The 19,125-nt window shown below is 56.8% G+C and overlaps 1 protein-coding gene and 1 long non-coding RNA gene across 3 annotated transcripts in view; one reads left to right on the top strand and one right to left on the bottom strand.

Moving 5' to 3' along the window:
* Nucleotides 1-10,402, bottom strand: part of DHRS3 (dehydrogenase/reductase 3) — a gene marked incomplete at its 5' end in the record, with an annotated part of 32,158 nt that extends 21,756 nt beyond the window's left edge. Inside the window, 2 exons of one of the 2 annotated variants that reach the window (XM_081307334.1) lie at nucleotides 9,956-10,105; nucleotides 10,272-10,402. In XM_081307334.1, coding sequence (XP_081163460.1) covers nucleotides 9,956-10,105 — 150 coding nt within the window. Of the gene's footprint in view, nucleotides 1-9,955; nucleotides 10,151-10,271 lie in introns of those variants that run through there. The other variant, XM_081307333.1, reaches the window with a different exon arrangement.
* Nucleotides 6,446-10,182, top strand: LOC308656333. Its single transcript, XR_014023701.1, has 3 exons — nucleotides 6,446-8,994; nucleotides 9,104-9,167; nucleotides 10,046-10,182. It is a non-coding gene; the product is annotated as an uncharacterized lncRNA (long non-coding RNA).
* Nucleotides 10,403-19,125: the final 8,723 nt, after the last annotated feature.

Here is a 19,125-nt window from a genome sequence, read left to right as displayed (position 1 = left end):
GGAGTGGAATGAGCGGACAGCACTTCCTGTGTTCATACAGGAACCCAGCAACCTGCGTGACCCACTTCACGCACACCCATAATGACGGGAGTTACCCTCCCTGTCTGTGTAACACGCTCGACTGCGCCATCCCAGTCTCACCGTGGCGGCCCGAGCTCCTACTGGGAACTCCAGATATGCCATCTCACTTAATCCTCTCTGGGAAACGAAGAAACTGAGGCTCAGAGAAGTCCAGGAACTTGGCCAGAGCCCTGCGGCCAGTGAACAGAAGGGCTGGCGTGTGGACGCTGGAGGGCCTGACCCCGGAGCTTGAAGCCCATCCACCACGCCACGCTGGCCCCTTAGAAAGAAAAATGTCCCCAAGACCAGGGTGCTGGGCCTGCCAGCCAAGCAGGCGAGAACCCTCAGCCCACACGGCACCTGAAAGGCCCCTGCCCTCTGCTGCGTGCTATAGGGAAGTGGCTCCGCCAGTCCATCTGCGTGGGTGTGGAGCCAGGGAACACTGGGTGTGTCTGGCAGGACCCCTGCCACATGAAGGTCACTCACACTGCCCCAGTGCTGCGTGCTGACCGCCTCTGGGCTTGTGAGAGGGGTCCCTGTGGGCAGGGCTGGGCGAGCACCAGGGGACCTGCAGACCCCCCACCAGAAGGCCCCGGCCTCAGCTCTGCTCACCTGCCTGTGGCTGCAGGGGAGGGAGAGCTGGCCTCTCAAAAAATGTCGCTTGGAACTGTGACCTGGCAAAGGACCTTTCCCTACTTTTGTACCCCAGTGGCCTTAAATCTTCTAGGAAAGTTCCCAAAGGCAGTCTGTTGATGACCTGCTGGGCCACTTTGGGGCTGCACGTTTTATCTCGGAACCGCACACCTCCTGAAGACAGAACCGTTTCAGCTCAACCCTGAGAGTCCATTCCATCCCCGTGGCTTGGGGTCAGCAAGTGACCTCATGAGATCTGCGGGGCTGGACGGACAGGGCCGCTGTACAGGCAGGCGGGTCTCCGGCACTTTCTGCTGGGGATGATTGAAAGCTGGCTGCAATCCTTTCACAAGGAGGGACACTGGGCACCTGCACCTGGATCCCATGTTCCTTGTCACAGCATCCGATTTCCCCAGCAGAAGGCCACATCCCACTCTTAAAACTCCACAGCGTGACTGGGGACCGTCCACCTCTAGCTCAGAGATGGGCCTGTGACCATGGCTACCGATGAATAGAATAACACCATCTCTGGTGACTGGCTGAGGCTCACCCACTCTCTGCCCCTTCCAGAGCCACTGTGCAGAGGACACCTGTCTGTCCACGTGACTGGGGGTGGGGGGACATAGGAGTCTGCCTAGAGGTGGGGCACGCAGCAGAGGGGCTGAGTCTTCACGATACTATTTGAGCCCCTGGAGCCAGGACCTCTGGTTCAAGAGTCCATGGGCCAATCTGAAGAACGCCCCAGACCTGCGGGTGTGGGGGCAGGGGCTGGGCGAGTGACCCAGCCAGACTCCCTGGCTGCTGAGGCCATGTCTGCACAGACTTGCTAGGAGTTATCGGTGCCATCTCTTCAGTCTCAACTGGTCACTTCTGAGCTGTGACTTTAAGTTACCAATCCTCAGAGTCTTAACCAGAAGAAGACAGGAACGGTGCCTGCCTTGGAAGATCACGCCTAGAAGGGTCCCTGGCACACAGTAGGTGCTAAGTAAGCACGAGCTCTACCAGCTCTGATGGGTTGGACATGCATTCATTCACGCAAGAAGCATTTATTAAGTGCCTACTGTGGACCAGACACAGTGCTAAGTGCTGACCATACCTGGTGGGTGAGAGGAACATGACCCCTGCCGCCTTCTGTCTTATAATCTGTTGGAGAAATGACTAACCATGGTGGGTTGCCATGGTAACCCATAACTTTGGCCTCACCACAGCCCTGGCCAGTTGAGCTACTTGGACACAGAGATGGAGGTGACTAATGCGCTGTGTAGGGGAAGCTGGGTGGTGAGGGCTTGAGCAGCCAGCAACCCAGTGAAGGCCCAGCCTCCACCCTGCCTCTCCAGCCCCGGCTCCTGGGCCATAGGACCAGTTCCTGTCAATAAGCAAAGTGCTCACGGTCACCAGTCATGGCCACAGGGTTTGAGGGCCCAAATGGGAGGAAAGAGGCCGGGCTCCAGCCTCCCACAGAAGGGGCCAAAGGCTAAGATCCCCAGCGGGCTTCTGTGGGCGGAATCCTCTCCTTGCTGGGTGATCCCAGGATCAGGGTGAGACAGGCCAGTGGGTCCTTGGTGCCTGGCAGAGATCTCTGCAAAAGGTGCAGAGCTGGGGCAGTGGGAGGGGGCACCACCACCCCCAGAGCTGCCACCGCCCCCTCCAGGAGCTGACGTTTCTTGCAAACGCTCTCGCGATGAGCGACGAGGCTTCTAGAAGTCATCTCCCTAAATGTTTCTGATGAGGGAGCCAAGGTCCAGAGGCGGTCACCTGCCCCAGGTCACAAGCTGGTCCCTGGGAAGGCTCCTAAGATCTATGGGGTTCGGAACAGTTTCCCAGGAGCCTGGGCTGCCCTAGGCAATGCATGAGGGATCTGGGTGGGTGACCCAGCCTTCAGGACACCTTGACCATGTGACACTGCTGTGGGGACAGCCTTGGCTGTGGGGTCACACTCTCCCAGGGCTGGGTCTTCTCTTTAAAGCAATATTTTCCCCACCCCACAAATGCACACAAAAAGTTGACATGGATTCTAAGCTACAAAATAGACAGGAACACTGGCGTGGTGGCACATGCCTATGATCCCAGCGACCTGGGAGTCTGAGGCAGGGAGACCGCGGGTTCGAGGCCAGCCTCAGCAATTTAGCAGGACCTTGTTTCAAAATAAAATTCAAAAGGACCAGGGGTGTGGCTCTGGGTTTAATCCCCATTACCCCACCTCCCCGCCCCCCTCAAAAAAAGCCAGAAGTGAAGCTGACGTAGTTAAGTGGAGGTAGGGCCCTCAGATTCCACCTGCTGCTCTGGAATCCAGAGTGAAAACTTGGTCTTGGACCCTCAGCGGGTGTTGAGGACGGTCTGGGGCCTGCTGGAGCTCGGGTGTTGGCAGAAGTGGGTCTCATGGGCAGGTGACAATGACACACACCTCCCTAGAAAGATGATTCAGTGTGGACAAAATGACCATGTCCTTCATCCATCGATCGACTGCTTTTCTAGTTCCTTCTCTCTAAAGGCCTCTGAAAAAGGGGGCTCAAGGTCACACTTCTCAAAACAGTGCTTAGACCCAATGGCCTTTGTCAGGCTGACCACTGTTGGCCTTCAGCACTAAGTCACCAATCTCTACTGTCCACTCTGAGCTCGGCTGTGGCTTCTGAGTCCCAGGACACCAGAGCCTGTCCTGGCACGCGGTCTGCTCTGGGCCTGCGTCTCTGCCCGCAGGACTTGGGTGGATTTGGATGGAATCTGGGCTGAGCCTGCTCAACCTGTGTCTAGGACAGGTCGGGGGGACAGGACTCGTTAAAAGTACAAAACTGTCACTGTCATTCTTCTGGGGTCAGAGTTCTTCAGATCCTTGAGGGGCTCTACAACCAGCAAAAGATTAGGACTTCCTGCTTCCCCCTCGGTGCCCACCTCCTTCAAGAAGTCTTTTAGGACCCCCCTTCCTGCACAGCGACCTCTCCCTGTCTGTACATCAAAGCATTCAGGTCATTTCTGAGGGCTCCTGGTCACCTCAGGTTTGGTGGGAGGGCCCTCCCCCTTGTCCCTCCACAGGGGTCCTGGCATCTTTAAGGTGATACACTAGTTATCAAAAGAAAGAAATTCAACTGTGCTGCTCTCCTATCAGCTGACCCTTTAAAATAAACCCTGGTAGCTGCTGGTGACCTTAATCCTCTGGCCAGCATCCCATTCATTGTATGCAAATACAATGGGTGCCCTGAGGAATATTTGTGTAAACATGGATTTAACTGCATCCCTGCCTGTGTCCTGTTGACTCAAGTACTGCTTATCAAACTTCTCTCCAGAGCCCTTTGTGTACCAGGCTCCAGGATTTAATAGTTTGTCTCTTGACCTCTCCATAACCCTGAAAGAGGCAGGCTGGGCCAGGCGGAGATTATCTGTCCCCATGGGGAAAGCTCTGGTTCTGAGGCCAGGAATCCTGGGTCCAGAGTCAGCCTCCAGCCAAGCTCGGCGCTAGAGGGGCCTGCTGCTCCTGCCTCTCAGAGAGGAGGCCAGCCACACCTGCCCAGGTCAGGAGGACCAAGCCATCCTGCAGAGCGCTGAGGCCTGCATGTCACCCCTCTCGTATATGTTGTGACAGCCACACATCGCCACAGCCATGTCCAGGATCATGATCATCACCAGCCATGCACACGACCACAGTTGTGTGGCCCACCCCAGCCTCAGGACACCAACTTTTGGGGGCTGCAGGGGTCCAAGTCAGGCGCAGGATGTGAGCGTGCCCGCCTGGCCCTGCTTCCTCCCACCTGTCATTTCCAGCACCTTGGAAAACGCGGATCAAGGAGGGACAGACAGTGTGGACCTGGCAAGGTCAAGCGGAGAAGGGTCATCTTCCCTTCATTTTTAAGTTTTGGTTGGTGGACGCTGGTGTCCGTTCCTCCTTCTGCCCCCTACCCACTTCTGTCCTGGTTCCTGTCACAGATGTCACTCTGGGGATGATGACTCATGGAATCTGAGGAGTGCAGGGGATTCGCGAGGTCATCCAGAACCTAAGAGCGGCCTCCAAAGGCAGGGCCAGGTCTACATTGCTGAGTTCCCCTCCAGAACCTTCTGGAACAGGCCCCAGGCCTCCCCCATACTGGAAGGCAGCTGATGTCATCTCCCACCTCTGACGTAGACAACTAAACTCCCATGGAGTTGCCACCCAGCTCAAGTGGTGGCTTCCAGTCCTCATCCTCCTGGGCCCGCCCCCTGGACACCTCCAATTGCCCAGGGACACTCTCAAAGTTCGGACCACACTGAGCGCAAAGGTCCAAAAGCTCTTTGACCAAACACAACTGAAATACACGGTTTCACCCGCTGCACGACACAGTGGGTTTTATGGTACTTTCAGGGGAGTTAAGCTTTATTGCCACTAAAAGACCCGTCCCAAAGCAACGAGAGCTTTTGAACCTGGGGATGGGCATTACTCCAGGAATGCCAAGGGCCACAGGGAGAGAACTCGGTTTCCGTGGTTCCCTGCGGCATCTCCAAGGCCAAGTTTGCTAAACCAATGGATGAAGTGAAATGTCACAAGCCCTCAGAGCTGGGTTACCCTGCAGTGGGTGGTCACTGCTCACCCAACTTCCAACAAGAACAGACCAGGACCCTGCGGAGGGCAGGGCAACCCAGCAGACACCCCGTTCCAGGCCTGGGTGCCCACGGCTCTTGGGGCCACCCGTACCCCCACTCAGCGGCTTTGACCAGGAAGATTCTGGAGGAGCCCTCGACTCTTCTACAACCCCAGTGCGATAACAAGAGCACAGCCCTGAGCTCAAAGAAGGAGATGAAGCCACACTATCGTGAGGTTCCCGGGAGCCACAGAAACCCAGCTGCCCGGTCCAACCCCCCATCTGCTTCCCCACTCCACCAGACAGGCGCTCCTGTGAAGGCTGGGGTGACACTCCTGGGTGAGAGTCCTGCGAAGGCTGGGGTGATGTTACTGCTCCACTCCAAACCCTGCGCAGACTTCCAACTGCACTCAAAGTCAAAGCCAAACCCAGTCCTGGTCTGCGGGACCCACAGCTCTGACCATCAGCCACCGGTTCTGCCCTTCCTGCCTCCCCCTCACCCCTTACCCTCTGCTCCAGCCATGCTGGCTGCTTTGAGGTCCCCAATACCCGGCACCCGCCCTTCTCTGAGGCTTTGCTCCTTCCTCTGCCCAAAATGCCCCTTTCCTGGGACCTTTCCTCAATGTCCCTGGCTCAGTGTGACCTTCTGGGCCTCCATTCTAGCCCATCTCTGACCCCCTTCCCGCATTTGCCTTCTCCTTGGCATTGACTGCAAATGAATGTACTAAAATACTACACTCAAAACTGTGTAGTATTTGATGGTGGTGCTAAGGCCTTCCGGGATGTCCTGGGTAGAAGGGACCCCTCCTCACAAACATAGCTGAGGTCATTCTCCCAGTGGTGACTTCAAACAAATAAGATGGAAACGGAGCAGAGAAAGTAACCATAAAGATAAATGTGAGCGGGCTCGTATCTGAATCGTCAGAAGGGCCCTGTGCAGCCAGCGACAAATGCACTTAGTCTAGGGAAAAAAAAAATAGGAGAACTTGAAGTCCAAACAGGAATCACAGAGAGCCGGGCGCGGTACACACACCTGTAATCCCAGCGACTCGAGAGGCTGAGGCAGGAGGATCTTGAGGTCAAAGCCAGCCCCAGCAACTTAGTGAGACTCTGTCTAAAAGATAAAAAGAGCTGGGATGTGGCTCAGTGGTTAATTGTCTCTGGGTTCAATACCTGGTACAAAAAAAAAGAACAGGAAAAGAAAAAAAAAAACAACAACCAGGAAACTCGAATACGCCGGCCAGGGAGCCAGGGCCCCCTCAATTTCATGGACACTGCAGGATGAAAATATTCTACAAGAGTTGGAATAAATCACTGGCAGGCAGACAGCTACCTGGTGGCTGCTGAGAGGACTTGGAAGTGGTTGTGGGTGTCCCACGGAGTGGGGGCACCGAGTCTTTTCCAGCCCAGAGCTGCTTCTTTTTCACTTAGTGGGATCTGATGACGGCAGGAAAGGCTGAGATAACCTGGGACAAGGACAAACATCCTTCCCCAAGTCCCCTATTGTCAGTAGGCCACCCGCCCGGTTTGTGGTAATTTGTTAGAGAGGCCGCAGGAAACCTGTGCCACACACACACACACACACACACACACACACACACACACACACACGGTCTTGGGCTTCTGCTGTAAGCCCTGCCTCCCCACTTTGCTCATCTCTGCTGCACCCCCAGAGGCCCAGGGCTGGGCCAACACTCGCCAGACCCTGTGGACAGGCTTGGGAGTGGAGTCTCTTGGGGACTGTCAAGGGCATGAGGGGCCTGGGCAGCCTCCAGGGCGAGGAGTGGGAAGGACAGGGGGCTTGCAGAATGGGGGAGCATTCCTGATGGACGAGTTCTGGGCCCAGAAACAGGGCTGCAGGCCACGCACTGCGAATGCAGATATGAGGGTTTTCACCCACCTCCCAAACAGGCCCGGAGTCCTCAGCCTGGCACTGGGCCCACACAGAGAGCCCCTCAGACACAGGCCCAGGGCTCTCATCAGCCACCTGCCTGACACTGGACCAAAGGCTGGAAAAGCCACAGTAGCCACAGACAGTCCACAGCCCCTTCCATTCCTCCTCCCAGGAGCGCCTGCTAAAACCATGTCAAGTCAAAGACCGTGGGGACTGGTCAGGGACAGTGGGTGGGTCTGAGCTTTGTGAAAGCTTTGTTGAATTCCAGGAGGGCACAGAAAATTAAAAAGAGGTGCAGCAGGAAGGACCTAGCAAGTGCCTTCCCCTTGGAGACCCTAATGGCCCAGTCTCCTACCTCTGGATAATCCTCTTGTGGGTGAGGGTTGCTGTTTTCCTGCTTAGGAACTTTCGAACTCTGAAGCGTCTGTGTTCCTTTAAGAAAATCCTCTTTTGGATCAGCTTTGCAGCCCGGGACTCTCTACCACTCACAAATGTCACCAAATCGCTTCACTCAAGGCCATTATGGAAACTGGGTTGTCACCCCCCTCTTCCTGGACAGGTCAGCTGTTTGGAGGGGCACTGATACACCTCCTTTCTTTCCCCTTTGGGGACCTCTCCCCTCCAGATTCACTCCCACCAGAACCCAGGCAGGGAGGGCTCTCAGGGAAAGCCACCTGCCCAACAGCAACGCAGGCCAAAGTGCCAGCCCTGCCCAGTGCTCCTGGGCAACCTTCAAGCTCACTATTCACACCTGTCCCCAGCCCACTCAGCTGTTTCTCTTGTAAATTCCCAACTCCCACAACACTTGGTCCTTTGTCCCCAAGGCCATCGAACCTCGAAACACTCCTGGCCCTGGGGATTGTCCCAAAGTCCACTCACTGGCCCCAGATGCACTCTGGCAAGAAGCTGGAATTCCAAATTGCCCACCATGACAGCAAGCGGAAGGCTCATTAGAAAGCAGCCCCAGTAATGGGTCAGATCATTAGGAGCTGCAGGGAGCCCTCGTGGTCATCCTGCCAGGTCCATGACTGACCCTCGTATGAATGGCACTGGGAAGTTGCAGGGCCCTGTGGGTCCGGTTTGGGTGAGCCTGCTACCAATTTAAGACACATTTGCAATTGGCCCCAGGCTTATTTCCTGAAAGAGGGTGTCCCTTTCCAAGGCAGGTGGGGCCGTGGCTTCCAGTGCATGAACTGGCGGGCCCCACCTGCACGTTATACCCCCTCCCATGCCATGGCCTTCCTTCATGTAGGATTGTTTATAGTCAGTCAAGTTTTTCCAGGTCGACCAAGAACTCCCCAAGCCTACTGCAGTCAGTTACAAGCCTCAGGACTTGGGCCAGCCGGAAGATTCAGAAGCCTCTGTGGGTTGCGGACTGCTAAGGAATGACAATCACACACAATTGTCCCAAACAATCCCCTCCCCAGTCTGCCCTCCCTTGGATCCCTGCTCCGCCAGGGGCTCAGGCAGGAGCCCTGCCCCCGGGCATCCAGGGAAGGAAGTGAAACTGCTGAGAGCAACCCTTCCTTCCTCTTACTCGCACGTCCAAGGGTTAAAAACACTTCCGAACTCTGCTTCCAACGGCAAGGTCAAGCAGCTGTCCAAGCCACCCAAGGAGAAGAGGGAGTTGTGGACAGCTGGCCCCCCACTAGCTTGGTGGTGACAGGCCCTGCCAGCCTGGCTAAGGAAGAGTTAATCGGCAATCAGCTTTGGCTGATAGTTCAAACTCCGAAGTTCAGTCCCAGTCCGAGCCACCCCGGAGGGATTGTAAATCTCAGGGCAGTATTTAACAAAACAAAAGCAACCTGGAATTACATGCAGGTTCGGTTTTCTACAGTACATATTTACTTAATCCCCAAGGTATGTGGCTCCGTGTCAGATCAGCTGGCTTTGCTGGCCCTCTCGACCCCTGGTTCACAACAGTTTAAGTTTCAAACTAATTCCCTGTTTTCGCTCTTCCTCTTCACAGGGCTGGCTGGAGATGGCCTGGCCTGCCGGCCTCAAATCCCTCTCTCGATTGCTCTTGTCACTGGGTGAGTCAGCCCAGCTGAGTTGGGACTGGGGTGACAGCGGCTCACCCTCCCCACTTCTGCAGCACCAAGTCTCCAAAAACTGAAACAGGAGGTGCTGGGACCCCCAAAATATTAAAGGCAGTGCCCAGCTAGCAGGACCCTCCCCTCGGTGCCACCTCCCCAAGGCTGTGTTGGGGAGGGGGCAGGGTGGAAGGTGAGAACAAGGGCTCTTTATCAGCTGCTGGTTACCCCCTCCTCCTCTGTCCTAATTTCCACCTGGGCCTTCTAGTGCCTGTGCTGCCAAGACCCTCTCCTTCCTTTACAAGCCCAAAACAAGTACCCCCCTCTCCAGTGTCCTTAGAGCTGCAGTCCAGTCCGCCAGGTTGGGGCTGGGAAGGGGGTTGCCAAGGAAAACACCGAGCCAACTAGCAGGCGGCTCCCCGCTCTACCAGGGAGCGCGCACACCCTGAACTCAGCGGGTGGTGGCACTAGGAGGGAAGGCAAAGGGGGATCACAACACGTGGATAATGGGTGGGTCTCCTAAGTTTCGGGATGGGGGCAAACAGCCAGCCACCGATCCCCCAGGAGCCGAAGAGCTCGGGACCTGCCAAAATAGACAGTCTGGTGCCGGGAAATCCACAAGGTGAAACCGAGGAGCTCAGCGCTTGCGTGAGGCGCAGGGGAGTGGGGTGGCCAGGGACACTCAGCTCCCGGGCGAGGGATCGGGCGGCCGCAGCAGGTGGGGGCACCCCGCGCCAAGGGCCCCTGGCCCTCAGCGCCCACTCCCGGGAGTCGCGGTGCCCACGTACCTTTCTGACGCCGCGCTCTGCAAACTCGCGAGCCAGCTGGCGCCCAATGCCTCTCCCGCCGCCGGTGATGAGGACGTTCTCCCGCGACAGGTCCCGCAGCTTGGCGGGCAGCACCAGTCCGACGGCTGCTTTCGCCACTAGATAGATCATCTGCAGAGGGAACACCACCAAGGCGCCCAGCCATTTCCACACCATCCTCCGCGCCGCGGAGCCGGGCAGGGGGCGAAACTCCCCGGACTGAACAAAACAGGAATTAAAAAAGAAAACACCCCAAAACAATAATAAATAAACCGAATAAAAAAGAGAGGCGTCCCACCTGGTCACTCTTGAAATGACCTTTCCACAAATGCAAAGCACCGGCTGAGAAAAGTTGGTGGTTGGGGGGACTTAAAAAAAAAAAAGGATGAATCCTCGGGAGGAGAAAAAGCGTCTTATAAGGTTGGGACCGTGGAGGGGTGGAGGGGAAGCCGGAGGTGGGAAGTTCTAACAAGAAGTTTCTTGCCCTAGCAGCCGTGCCGGCTGGGGAATTCTCAGGTAATGTTTACAGACTGACAGAGGAGTTTAGGCAGGGAAAGAAAAAAAAAAAAAAAAAGGCACCAACCACCCGCGCGCACCCTGCCACAGTCCCGCGGTTTCAAAGTGCAAGATTAAAAAAAAAAAAAAAAAAAAAAAAAAAAAAAAAAAAAAAGCTGTTTCCAAATTGTAGCGCGCCCCCTTCTCCAGGAAAAAAAAAAAAGTGGGGGAAAAGTGCTTGGAGCTCCCAATTTCAGCCCGCGAAAGTCTCCCGACTCATTGCTATTCTTGGGCTCAGGAAATTGCTTAAACGCGATCTGATTGCCAGCAACGTGCAGGAGAAGTGGGGGGTCCGGGTGTCAGTTTCTTTACGTGCAGGGCTCGCCCTCGCGCGCGCTCGCTCGCTCTCTCCGGCTCCCTCCCTCTCTTCCAGCAGAGGCTGGGAGTTGCCGCTCAATCCGGTTCCCTCTCTCTTCCTTTTAGATTTATTGCCTTCTTTTTGTCCTTTCCAACTTGGAGAGGGCCCCGGCGTGGAGCGCGCGTGGATCGGATGAGTGGATCGTCTGCGCGGCGTTATTCATTCGCTTCTGGGGCAGCTGCGGCGCGGAGCAAGAGGGCGGCCCTCCCCACCCCCCATTTTTTTTAATACCCCATTAAGTCTGATTGACAGTTAAAGTTGTTCCGAGGCTTCACTACCGTTCCTCTGAGTGGCTGCAGCGACCTCCCCTCCCCCTGCGCCGTCGCGGGGCGCGCGCCTGGGCGCGCACACGGGCTCGCTGCGACTCGCTCACTCCTGGGACCGGCTCCTGTCTCTGCAAGCCGGGACTTGCCGCCGGTGTCCCTGAGGGCCCGCAGCTGGAACTCGAACACGCTGGAACCGACTCCAGCGAGCCGGCTCCTCCCAGAGACATTCTTCTTGGCCGGGGCCAGGTGACCACCCCAGCGTGCGGGGCAGGCTCCGGGGAGCTCGCGCATGCCTCGATCCAACCAGGTCGCCTAGAGTTTATTTCAGGTCACTTGGTCATCCCCTGCCTCCAGGTACAACCAGGAAGCCACGCCCCATCTTTGCCCAGACGCCCTCTATCTTTACAGAGTGTACTTTCTAAGTCTGATCCAAGTCTCACACGTTGCTTGAGCGGGTGGGGGGACCCACTGGGAAGCAGGGTTTTGTTTTGGGGGGTGGGGGTGGGCAGGGTAAAGGAACCTCCGCCCCAGGTGCCAATAAAATCCCCATAAGATTAGCTGGGAGCATATTTATTGCTCATCGGGGCTAGAATTACCTTGACTGACAGCCATTTCCTTAATAACAAAAGACTGTAAACAAAACATCTTAAACCCGAATTTTGGGCTGAGCAAGGAGCAGCTCCTCTTTTTGGGTCGCCTTTGGGGTGTCTGGCACCCACCTTGCTATCTTCTGCCTTTCCCAGCAAGAAGGTCTCCCTGCTGGAGGGTGGGACTGAGCTATTTAGAGTTGTCTGTTGGAGGAAGTCTGGGAGGTGAGTCACCCGAAAAAGCAGCCCCAGTTAAAAGTGCTGATGGGACTTGCCTCCCGCCCCCTCTCCAAGTCCCTGGGCTGAGGAGGGAGAGTGAGCAGGGAGCTGCCCTGTAATCTCGGGCAGCCTTTTCCAGCCTGAGACTTGTTCAGACTGGGAGGCCTGGGCCTCAGCTCCAGAGGTTCTGATTCAGCAGGTCTGGGTGCACGGGAGTAGGATCTTTGGATGGATGCTCTGTGTGGGTGAGAAAGTCACTTTGAGAAATGCTGATTTGGGGAGGAGAGGACTGGGGACCACCTTCTCACCAGCAAAGGCACTGTGGTTCTGGGGAGAAGTGTGGCAGGTGAAGATCTTCCTTCGGGGTGAATGGGAACTGCTGGAAGAGCAAAAGGGAGTGGAAGGTCAGAACCCAACGCCCTCCACCGAGAGCCTGTGTCCTCACATGTAATCCTCCCACTGACCTTGCAGCAGCGGCACCCACAGTCCATTTTCCAGGTTACCCAGCCAGGAAGTGCAGCAGGGAGGGATCCAAATCCAGACTTCATTCCTCTCCCCACCCCACCCCACTCTGGCCAGAGGGAAGGGGGAGGGGGAGGACCAGGTTCCCAGGCTCCAAGGGCTGCTTCCACCCCGCCCTCCAAGAGGATGGCCCAGGGCAGCCCACTGTCTTCCTCGACTCCCAGCACCCCACTAAAGGCGGGAATGCAGTCTGGGGACTGCTTTTTTCCATCTTTGAAGTTATAAAACTGGGACAGAAATTCCAGCCTGGCAGAGACAGACCCACCAGGCCTCTGAAGAGGACTCAAAGCTGGGTAACCCCCAGACTGTGCCTGACTCTGTGCTCATCTGTTATCCTTGGAGCCGCCTAGTGGCCAGTGTCAGACACTACACATCCAAGCTGCCCAAGCTTTCAGCTGACTGCAGTCCTTCTTCCATCCAACTGTGCTTTTATTCCCTCCACGTAGTAAAGTTAACACCTTGAGTCTAAAAGGACTTGCAAAGATCTTAGCCCCCTTCACCTTTTCATGGCAGAAAACACCAAAGCACGGAGGTATCATCCTGCAACCCATCTACAGAAGCATGGTTACCCCAAGCAGCTACCTTGTGCTGTCTGATGCTGGACCATCTGGGTGACCACTAGGTCCCACTTATATCTCTTGGGATATGTGTGATTGGGATGCAGGGTGGCCGTCGGGGGAAGGAGACTGAGAACCCAAATGGACCCTGCACACATTTTCTCATTTAATTCCCCTAGCAGCCTGGGGAGGTAGGTGTCATTGTGCCACCCAGTGCAGCAGGAAACAGTCTCAGTAGATCATTGTGACTCCATCAGGGCCACACAGGTGCTTCCCATCGAGTCTGGGATGAAGTTTTCTGTGAACACATCAAAAGAGAATGGCAGACCCTAGGGACAGCCAGAGGTAGGTGGTGGCTCTATTTCTGCTAGGGTCACCTTCAGGATGTGGAGTGTGGTTTGCCATTCCTGTGAGCCTCAGACTCCCCCAGCATCAGCTATCAGGGAGGAGCATTGGGGCTAGCATTACCTTGACTGACAGCCATTTCCTTAATAAGAACGACTGTAAACACCCCACAAATCCCAGGGAAGATGGGGTCCAGGGGCACCAGACTGGAGGTGTGCAGGGTCAGCAGGCCAGGCCTAAAGGTCCTTGTGGTTTCAGTGAGAACTGCACGGGACACATCCTTCCCAGTCCCCTCACCCTCCACCCGTGGTACTCCTCCTCTCTCAGTTTCCTTGGGGCGGGAGGTACAGAATCTCACCCAGGGTGAAGTTTGAAATTTCATGTCTGGGCCTGGGAGGAGGGCCCCACACTGTCTGCACTCCCCTCCAGAAAATGTGAAAGGGGCCTTTGTGGGCTTGGTGGGAGAGGTGAGCTGCAGCCTGGAGTGCTAACTTTATCCATGACTCAGTCCTGCCAGCCAGGGAGGTGTGAGGCCAGACAGGGAGGCTGGAGCTGTGGCTGAGCTGCCTCCCGACCTTGGTGAGCGGAGGGAGCCCTGAGAGGCGCCGAGCCTTAGAGTTAGAGGTAGACTGCCCAGGAAGCCGGCCCTGCCTGGGCCGCTGGGTGGTAGCTGTTCCCCGACCACTGGAGCCGGTTCCATCTTTTTTGGACTATTCTACCCCAGTTCCAAGCACACACAGGCTGCGTGTTCTTCGTTTACAAGGCATATTCTTTACCACCACTGCGGCTGAAAGTTGGGCCCCAAAAGCCCAACAATTTAAAAAAGTGGGTCTCGAGCCTTGTCTTACTGAGAGAGACCAAGAGAACTTAAGAAGTCTGCTGGGCACGAGGTGCACCCCTGGAATCCCATCAGCTCCGGAGGCTGAGGCAGGAGGATCATAAGTTCTAACCAGCAAGACCAACAGCTGCTAAGAGGGGGAGGTGCTCCATTTACTTTCAAAGCATATAAGCCTCAGACCAGCAGGAGAGGACCACCCAGGGATGCCCGGCTCCCCTCCCAGCCTTCCAGAACCAGCATCTTCAGGTGGGGCATCTTCATGGAGACTGGGCAGGTGGTTGCTGGTTGCTGGGTGGAGGGGAAGATGACCACCACTGCTGCCTCTCTGTGTCCCCATGTCACATGCGGCGCCTGCATGAAGCTTCCCTGCCTCTTCTGCCACCACTCGGGCTCCTCCTTCCTTGGCCTGTGGTTCTCACTAGCTCCACGGATGCCAGCAAGGAAGGTGGTGGACCGGCTCTGGAGGGGCAGGGGCATGGTCAGTCAGCTGCCCTGCAGTCTTCTCCCTGGGGCAGAAGCTCTCGGGCCCAGGGACCCATGGAGCGAGGCAGGATGGGTCAGAAAGGAGCAGGGGTCCTGGCTTCTGGCTCTGCGGTGTGGCAGCTCACACGGGTTCAAATGCCAGTCCTGCTGCCTCCCGCTGGGCGGCCTTGGGCCAGGCCCTTCCTCTTTCCATCTTGGGAGGCCAAGGCAGGGGCGGGGCGGGGGGAGGGCTGAGCACTTGTGAACCCCTGGTCCTGCACCTGGCCCCTTGAAGAGCCCGTGAGTTCCAGTCCTGAGGGTCACGACCCTGCTGGCCGGGGCCGACTTTGTTGAGGAGCCAGTTCGTGGCTCAGAGGTGCCGGTTCATATCCAGTGTGTGGAGAAGGCTCTGGGCACTGCAGGGAAGATCTGGGGCTGAAACACCCTCATTTCAGGGTTACCCCCACCCGACCTTCCTCCTGGGGGGACAGGGCCATGCATCCTGCTCCCCAAAGGCCCCGAAGAGGCCCCTCCCTGCCGAGGCTGGCCCAGGCACCCTCTGGCCATCCTGCTGCCCCCCGACAGCTGGGGTATCGTCAGAGTCTCACCTGGGGTTGGAGCTTCTGGAGGGTGGGCCAGGCTGGCTTTGTGGACCTGTGACCCCCCGTCACCCTGGGCCCCTGCTCTGGTCCCGTGCTCTGGCTGACACCCTCTGCCCCCCTCCGAGGCTTGTGCTTCACCTTGTGTGGGGCACTGAGGCCAGGTGGGCTTTCCCCAGGGCAGAAACGGAGTCACTGAAGCCAGACGTCAGGAGCAAGGGCGTGAAATGTCCCCTGAGGTGTGTCTTCAGTCACCCACACTCTTGCCAGGCTCTGATCTAGGTGCCGACAGACAGCGGTGAGCAGAACAGCAGAGCCCTTGCCCGGGGGCTGGCTTCTTCCCTTGCCACACGGGGAGCCCTACTTGACCACAGGAAGGGGGGACAGAGCAGTGGGGTGGCCCCCAGGACCCACTCCCTTCAACAGCCCCCCTCCTAGAGTTTCCCTCCTCCCAGCAGTCCATTCAGCCCGGAAGCCATCGTGGGCCCATCCAGGGGTGACAGTGGGGCCCTCGAGAGCCCATCGCGTCCCAAAGCCCGACCTTGGGACACGGTCACACTGGAGAACAAGCCTTCAGTAATGAGCTTTGGGGTCCCAAGTGCAGCAGGGTGGGCGAGGCCAGTAGTGGGGTTTGTGAGGACAGTTATTGGGTGCTGGGGAGAGTCACGAGGGGCTAGGGGACAGTGATGGGTGGGTAGGGGAGTGATGGGCGCAGGGTGGCTGGGAAGCCTCTCTGAGATAATGTTTGGGCAGAGAGCAGAGTGCAGTGTCCCATCCCCCAGGACCTCTGGTGGACAGAGTCCTCCTGGAGGGACAGGGAGCCCCAGGCAGGGCATGCTTGGGGGCTGGGACAGCAAGCAGAACTGGGAGGTGGGTGCCAAAGGGGTGGAGTGGGGCAGGGCAGGGGGTGGGTGGGTGGGGTTGGCACTGGGGTGGGGGCTGCGTGGTCACAATATGGACCCTGGGCCAGGGTCATCTGCATCAATTGGGCACGTTTGAGAAGTGCAGACTCCCAGGCCCCGCTCAGACCTCCCAAATCCACCCGACCCTGCATCTCATCCAACAAGAGCCCTGGGAGCCCCTGTGCCCACTGGGGTGTGAGAGGCACAGCAATGGGGGACTGCGTTTCCTCTGCAGTGCACCTGGGGCCTTGGGAGGGGTGGTCCAGCACACAGGTGGACCATGGCATCTGTGTTTGAGAAGCCTGCCTGGCCACCAGGTTGGGACACAGTGGGAGCTCAGGGTGGACGCAGCAAGAGTGATAAGGATGCCCTGTGGGGGCTCAGGCCGGGGATGGCCCCGGGTTGCCAGGGTGATGATGGGGGTACAGTTCAGGGGCTTCCCAAGGATCACCGTCCTTCCAAGGAACAGAAGTCTTGGGGGCCAAATTCTAGGAGCCAATGCTAGTGCCCACTGCTGAGCCACTCTGCCCCCCCGCCTTGCCCTTCCTCCAGCTGTGTGTGTGTGTGTGTGTGTGTCTGTGTGTTTGCACACATTTGTGTGTGTGCTGCTGCTGCTGCTGGGGTTGGAACCCGAGGCATTATGCAAGCTGGGCATGTGCTCTGCCACTGAGCCCCACCCATTCCTCTGTCTCTAGCAAAAACATTATTTATTTATTTATGTTAATTGGGCTGAACCCAGGGGCACTCTAGTACTGAGTCACATCCCCAGCCCTTTTTAGTTTTTATTTGAGACAGGGTCTTCTAAGTTGCTGGGGCTGGCCTTAGAACTTGTGGTCCTCCTGCCTCAGCCTCCTGAGTTGCTGGCCTTACAGGCATGTGCGGCCATGCCCAGTTTGAGAAGGATGGTGACACCAGCAGACACTCCCGCTTCCTCTCACAGTTGGCTTCTTTTTTTTTTTTTTTTTTTTAAAGAGAGGAGAGAGAGTGAGAGAGAGAGAGAAAGAGAGAGAGAGAATTTTTAATATTTATTTTTTAGTTCTCGGCGGACACAACATCTTTGTTGGTATGTGGTGCTGAGGATCGAACCCGGGCCGCACGCATGCCAGGCAAGCGCGCTACCGCTTGAGCCACATCCCCAGCCCCACAGTTGGCTTCTTTTCCCTGAGCAGAGCTGGCCAGCGGCGTGGCGCGAGAGGCCTGGATTTGGAAGCACTTCTGGTCTAGTGGAAAAAGTGTCACATACGGTTTAAAACTGGTCTTGGAGGGTCTTTGCCAGCATGGCTGCCTGGGGCACATAAACTGTCCAAGATGGCCAGCCTGGGCCTCTTGCCTGGCCAAAGCAAACAGGAGTGCGGGCGCAGGCTGGGGGGCTCTCTGTGGGGAGGGGACGCTTGGGCGCCTCGGCATTCAGGAAAGTGAGTCTGGAAGACTTGAGACAGTTTAAAACCCTCGTAAACCACCTCCCCTTCCTATCCAGAGCCTCTGCCAACGGCCCCTCTCCTGGCCAGCCTTCCTCCTGGCCCGCGGGTCTAGACACATAAAACGCAGGTAGAATGGATCCTTTCAATCCAGATAGTGCCCCTCCCACCCCCCACAGGTGGCCGTTTTCCATGGAATTACATCTCCCTGCCCCTCCTGGGCAGGGCGGAGGCTTCCTCTTCCATTAAGCTTCAGAACCCCAGGCCGGCCCGGGGGAGAGGGCTTCCCAGGGAGCTGAGAGGACGCTGGAGACGCTGGGGACGCTGGGGTAGACTGTTTATTCTGGCCGCCAGGATTGGTGGGGGGGGGGCACAGGCTGGAGCCAGAGCCCGGAAGGGGCAGGAACATGGGTGTGGGGGGTGCACTGAGCTAGGGAACAGGCCCCAGGGGGCGAGTCACCTGAGAAAACTGGGGCCCGAGGCCAGGAGGCACCTGGTGGCCCTCTCCTCCCTCCTGCCCCTGGTCAAATAATTCTAAACCAGCTGTGGTTTGAAGCTGCTGCTTAGCTATGGGAGCTCGGGCAGGTGGTTGGCCTCTGAGCCTTCGTTTCCTCGTCCCCACTGGAGAAGCTGGTGCTCTTGAAGTCCTGGTGAGGTGTCCCACAGGGACAGGATGCCTAGTGGCTGTTAGTTGCCTTCTGCTGGCTACAAGCCTTCAAAGACCACTCTCTCTTGGGTAGCCTGGGGGTAGGGTGGAGCCGGGTGGGTGGGGATCCAGCTGGGGCCAGGGGAAGGCTAAATCCTTGGCCTCAACCCAGAATTGAAATCAGGAGTCTTTTCTGTAAAGGGCTGTGTGGGCCCTTCTGTCTCTGTAGCCTCAAGTTGTCACCTCTGCTTTGGCAGCCCCAAGGCCTCCACGGGGGTGCACAGGGGAATGAGCCGGGCGTGGTGGTGCACACCTGTAATCCCAGTGACTCAGGAGGCCGAGGTGGGAGGATCACACGTTAGAGGCCAGTCTCAGGAACTTAGAGAGGCCCTAAGCAACTTAGTGAGACACTGTCTCAAAAAAATAAATAAATAAATAAATAAATAAATGAGCTGGGGATGTGACTCAGTGGTTAAGCACCTCTGGGTTCACCGCCCTCCCCCCCAAAAAAAAGAAAACCTCCATTGTATGGACACTGAAATTTGGATCTTAAACAATGCCGCAGTCTGGCTGGGCACAAAATAACCGAGCCACCACAAAAACTTGTAGATTCCAACAGCAACTCTTTATTCCCGAACTCTTACCGGCACTCTACATGCACGTTCTGGGAAAATACACCCTCCACTGGGCTCTGTGTACCAAATACCCTCTGAATCCCTCGAGAACTCAACGGGAACTCAAGGAACCGCCCTATTCCCAGCAGGATCCACCTTAAACCAGGATCCGCCCTAAACCCAGATCCGCCCTAATCCCTGGGCAAGGTCACCTTTCAAATCAAAACTCTCAAACATTCATGCAATGTCACTGCAAATGACCTG

Source organism: Spermophilus citellus (genome assembly GCF_964194105.1).
Source record: "Spermophilus citellus genome assembly, chromosome: 9".
Lineage (NCBI taxonomy): Eukaryota > Metazoa > Chordata > Mammalia > Rodentia > Sciuridae > Spermophilus > Spermophilus citellus.
The sequence above is the reverse complement of the archived record's forward strand: the minus strand, read 5'-3'. Positions and strand labels throughout refer to the sequence as shown.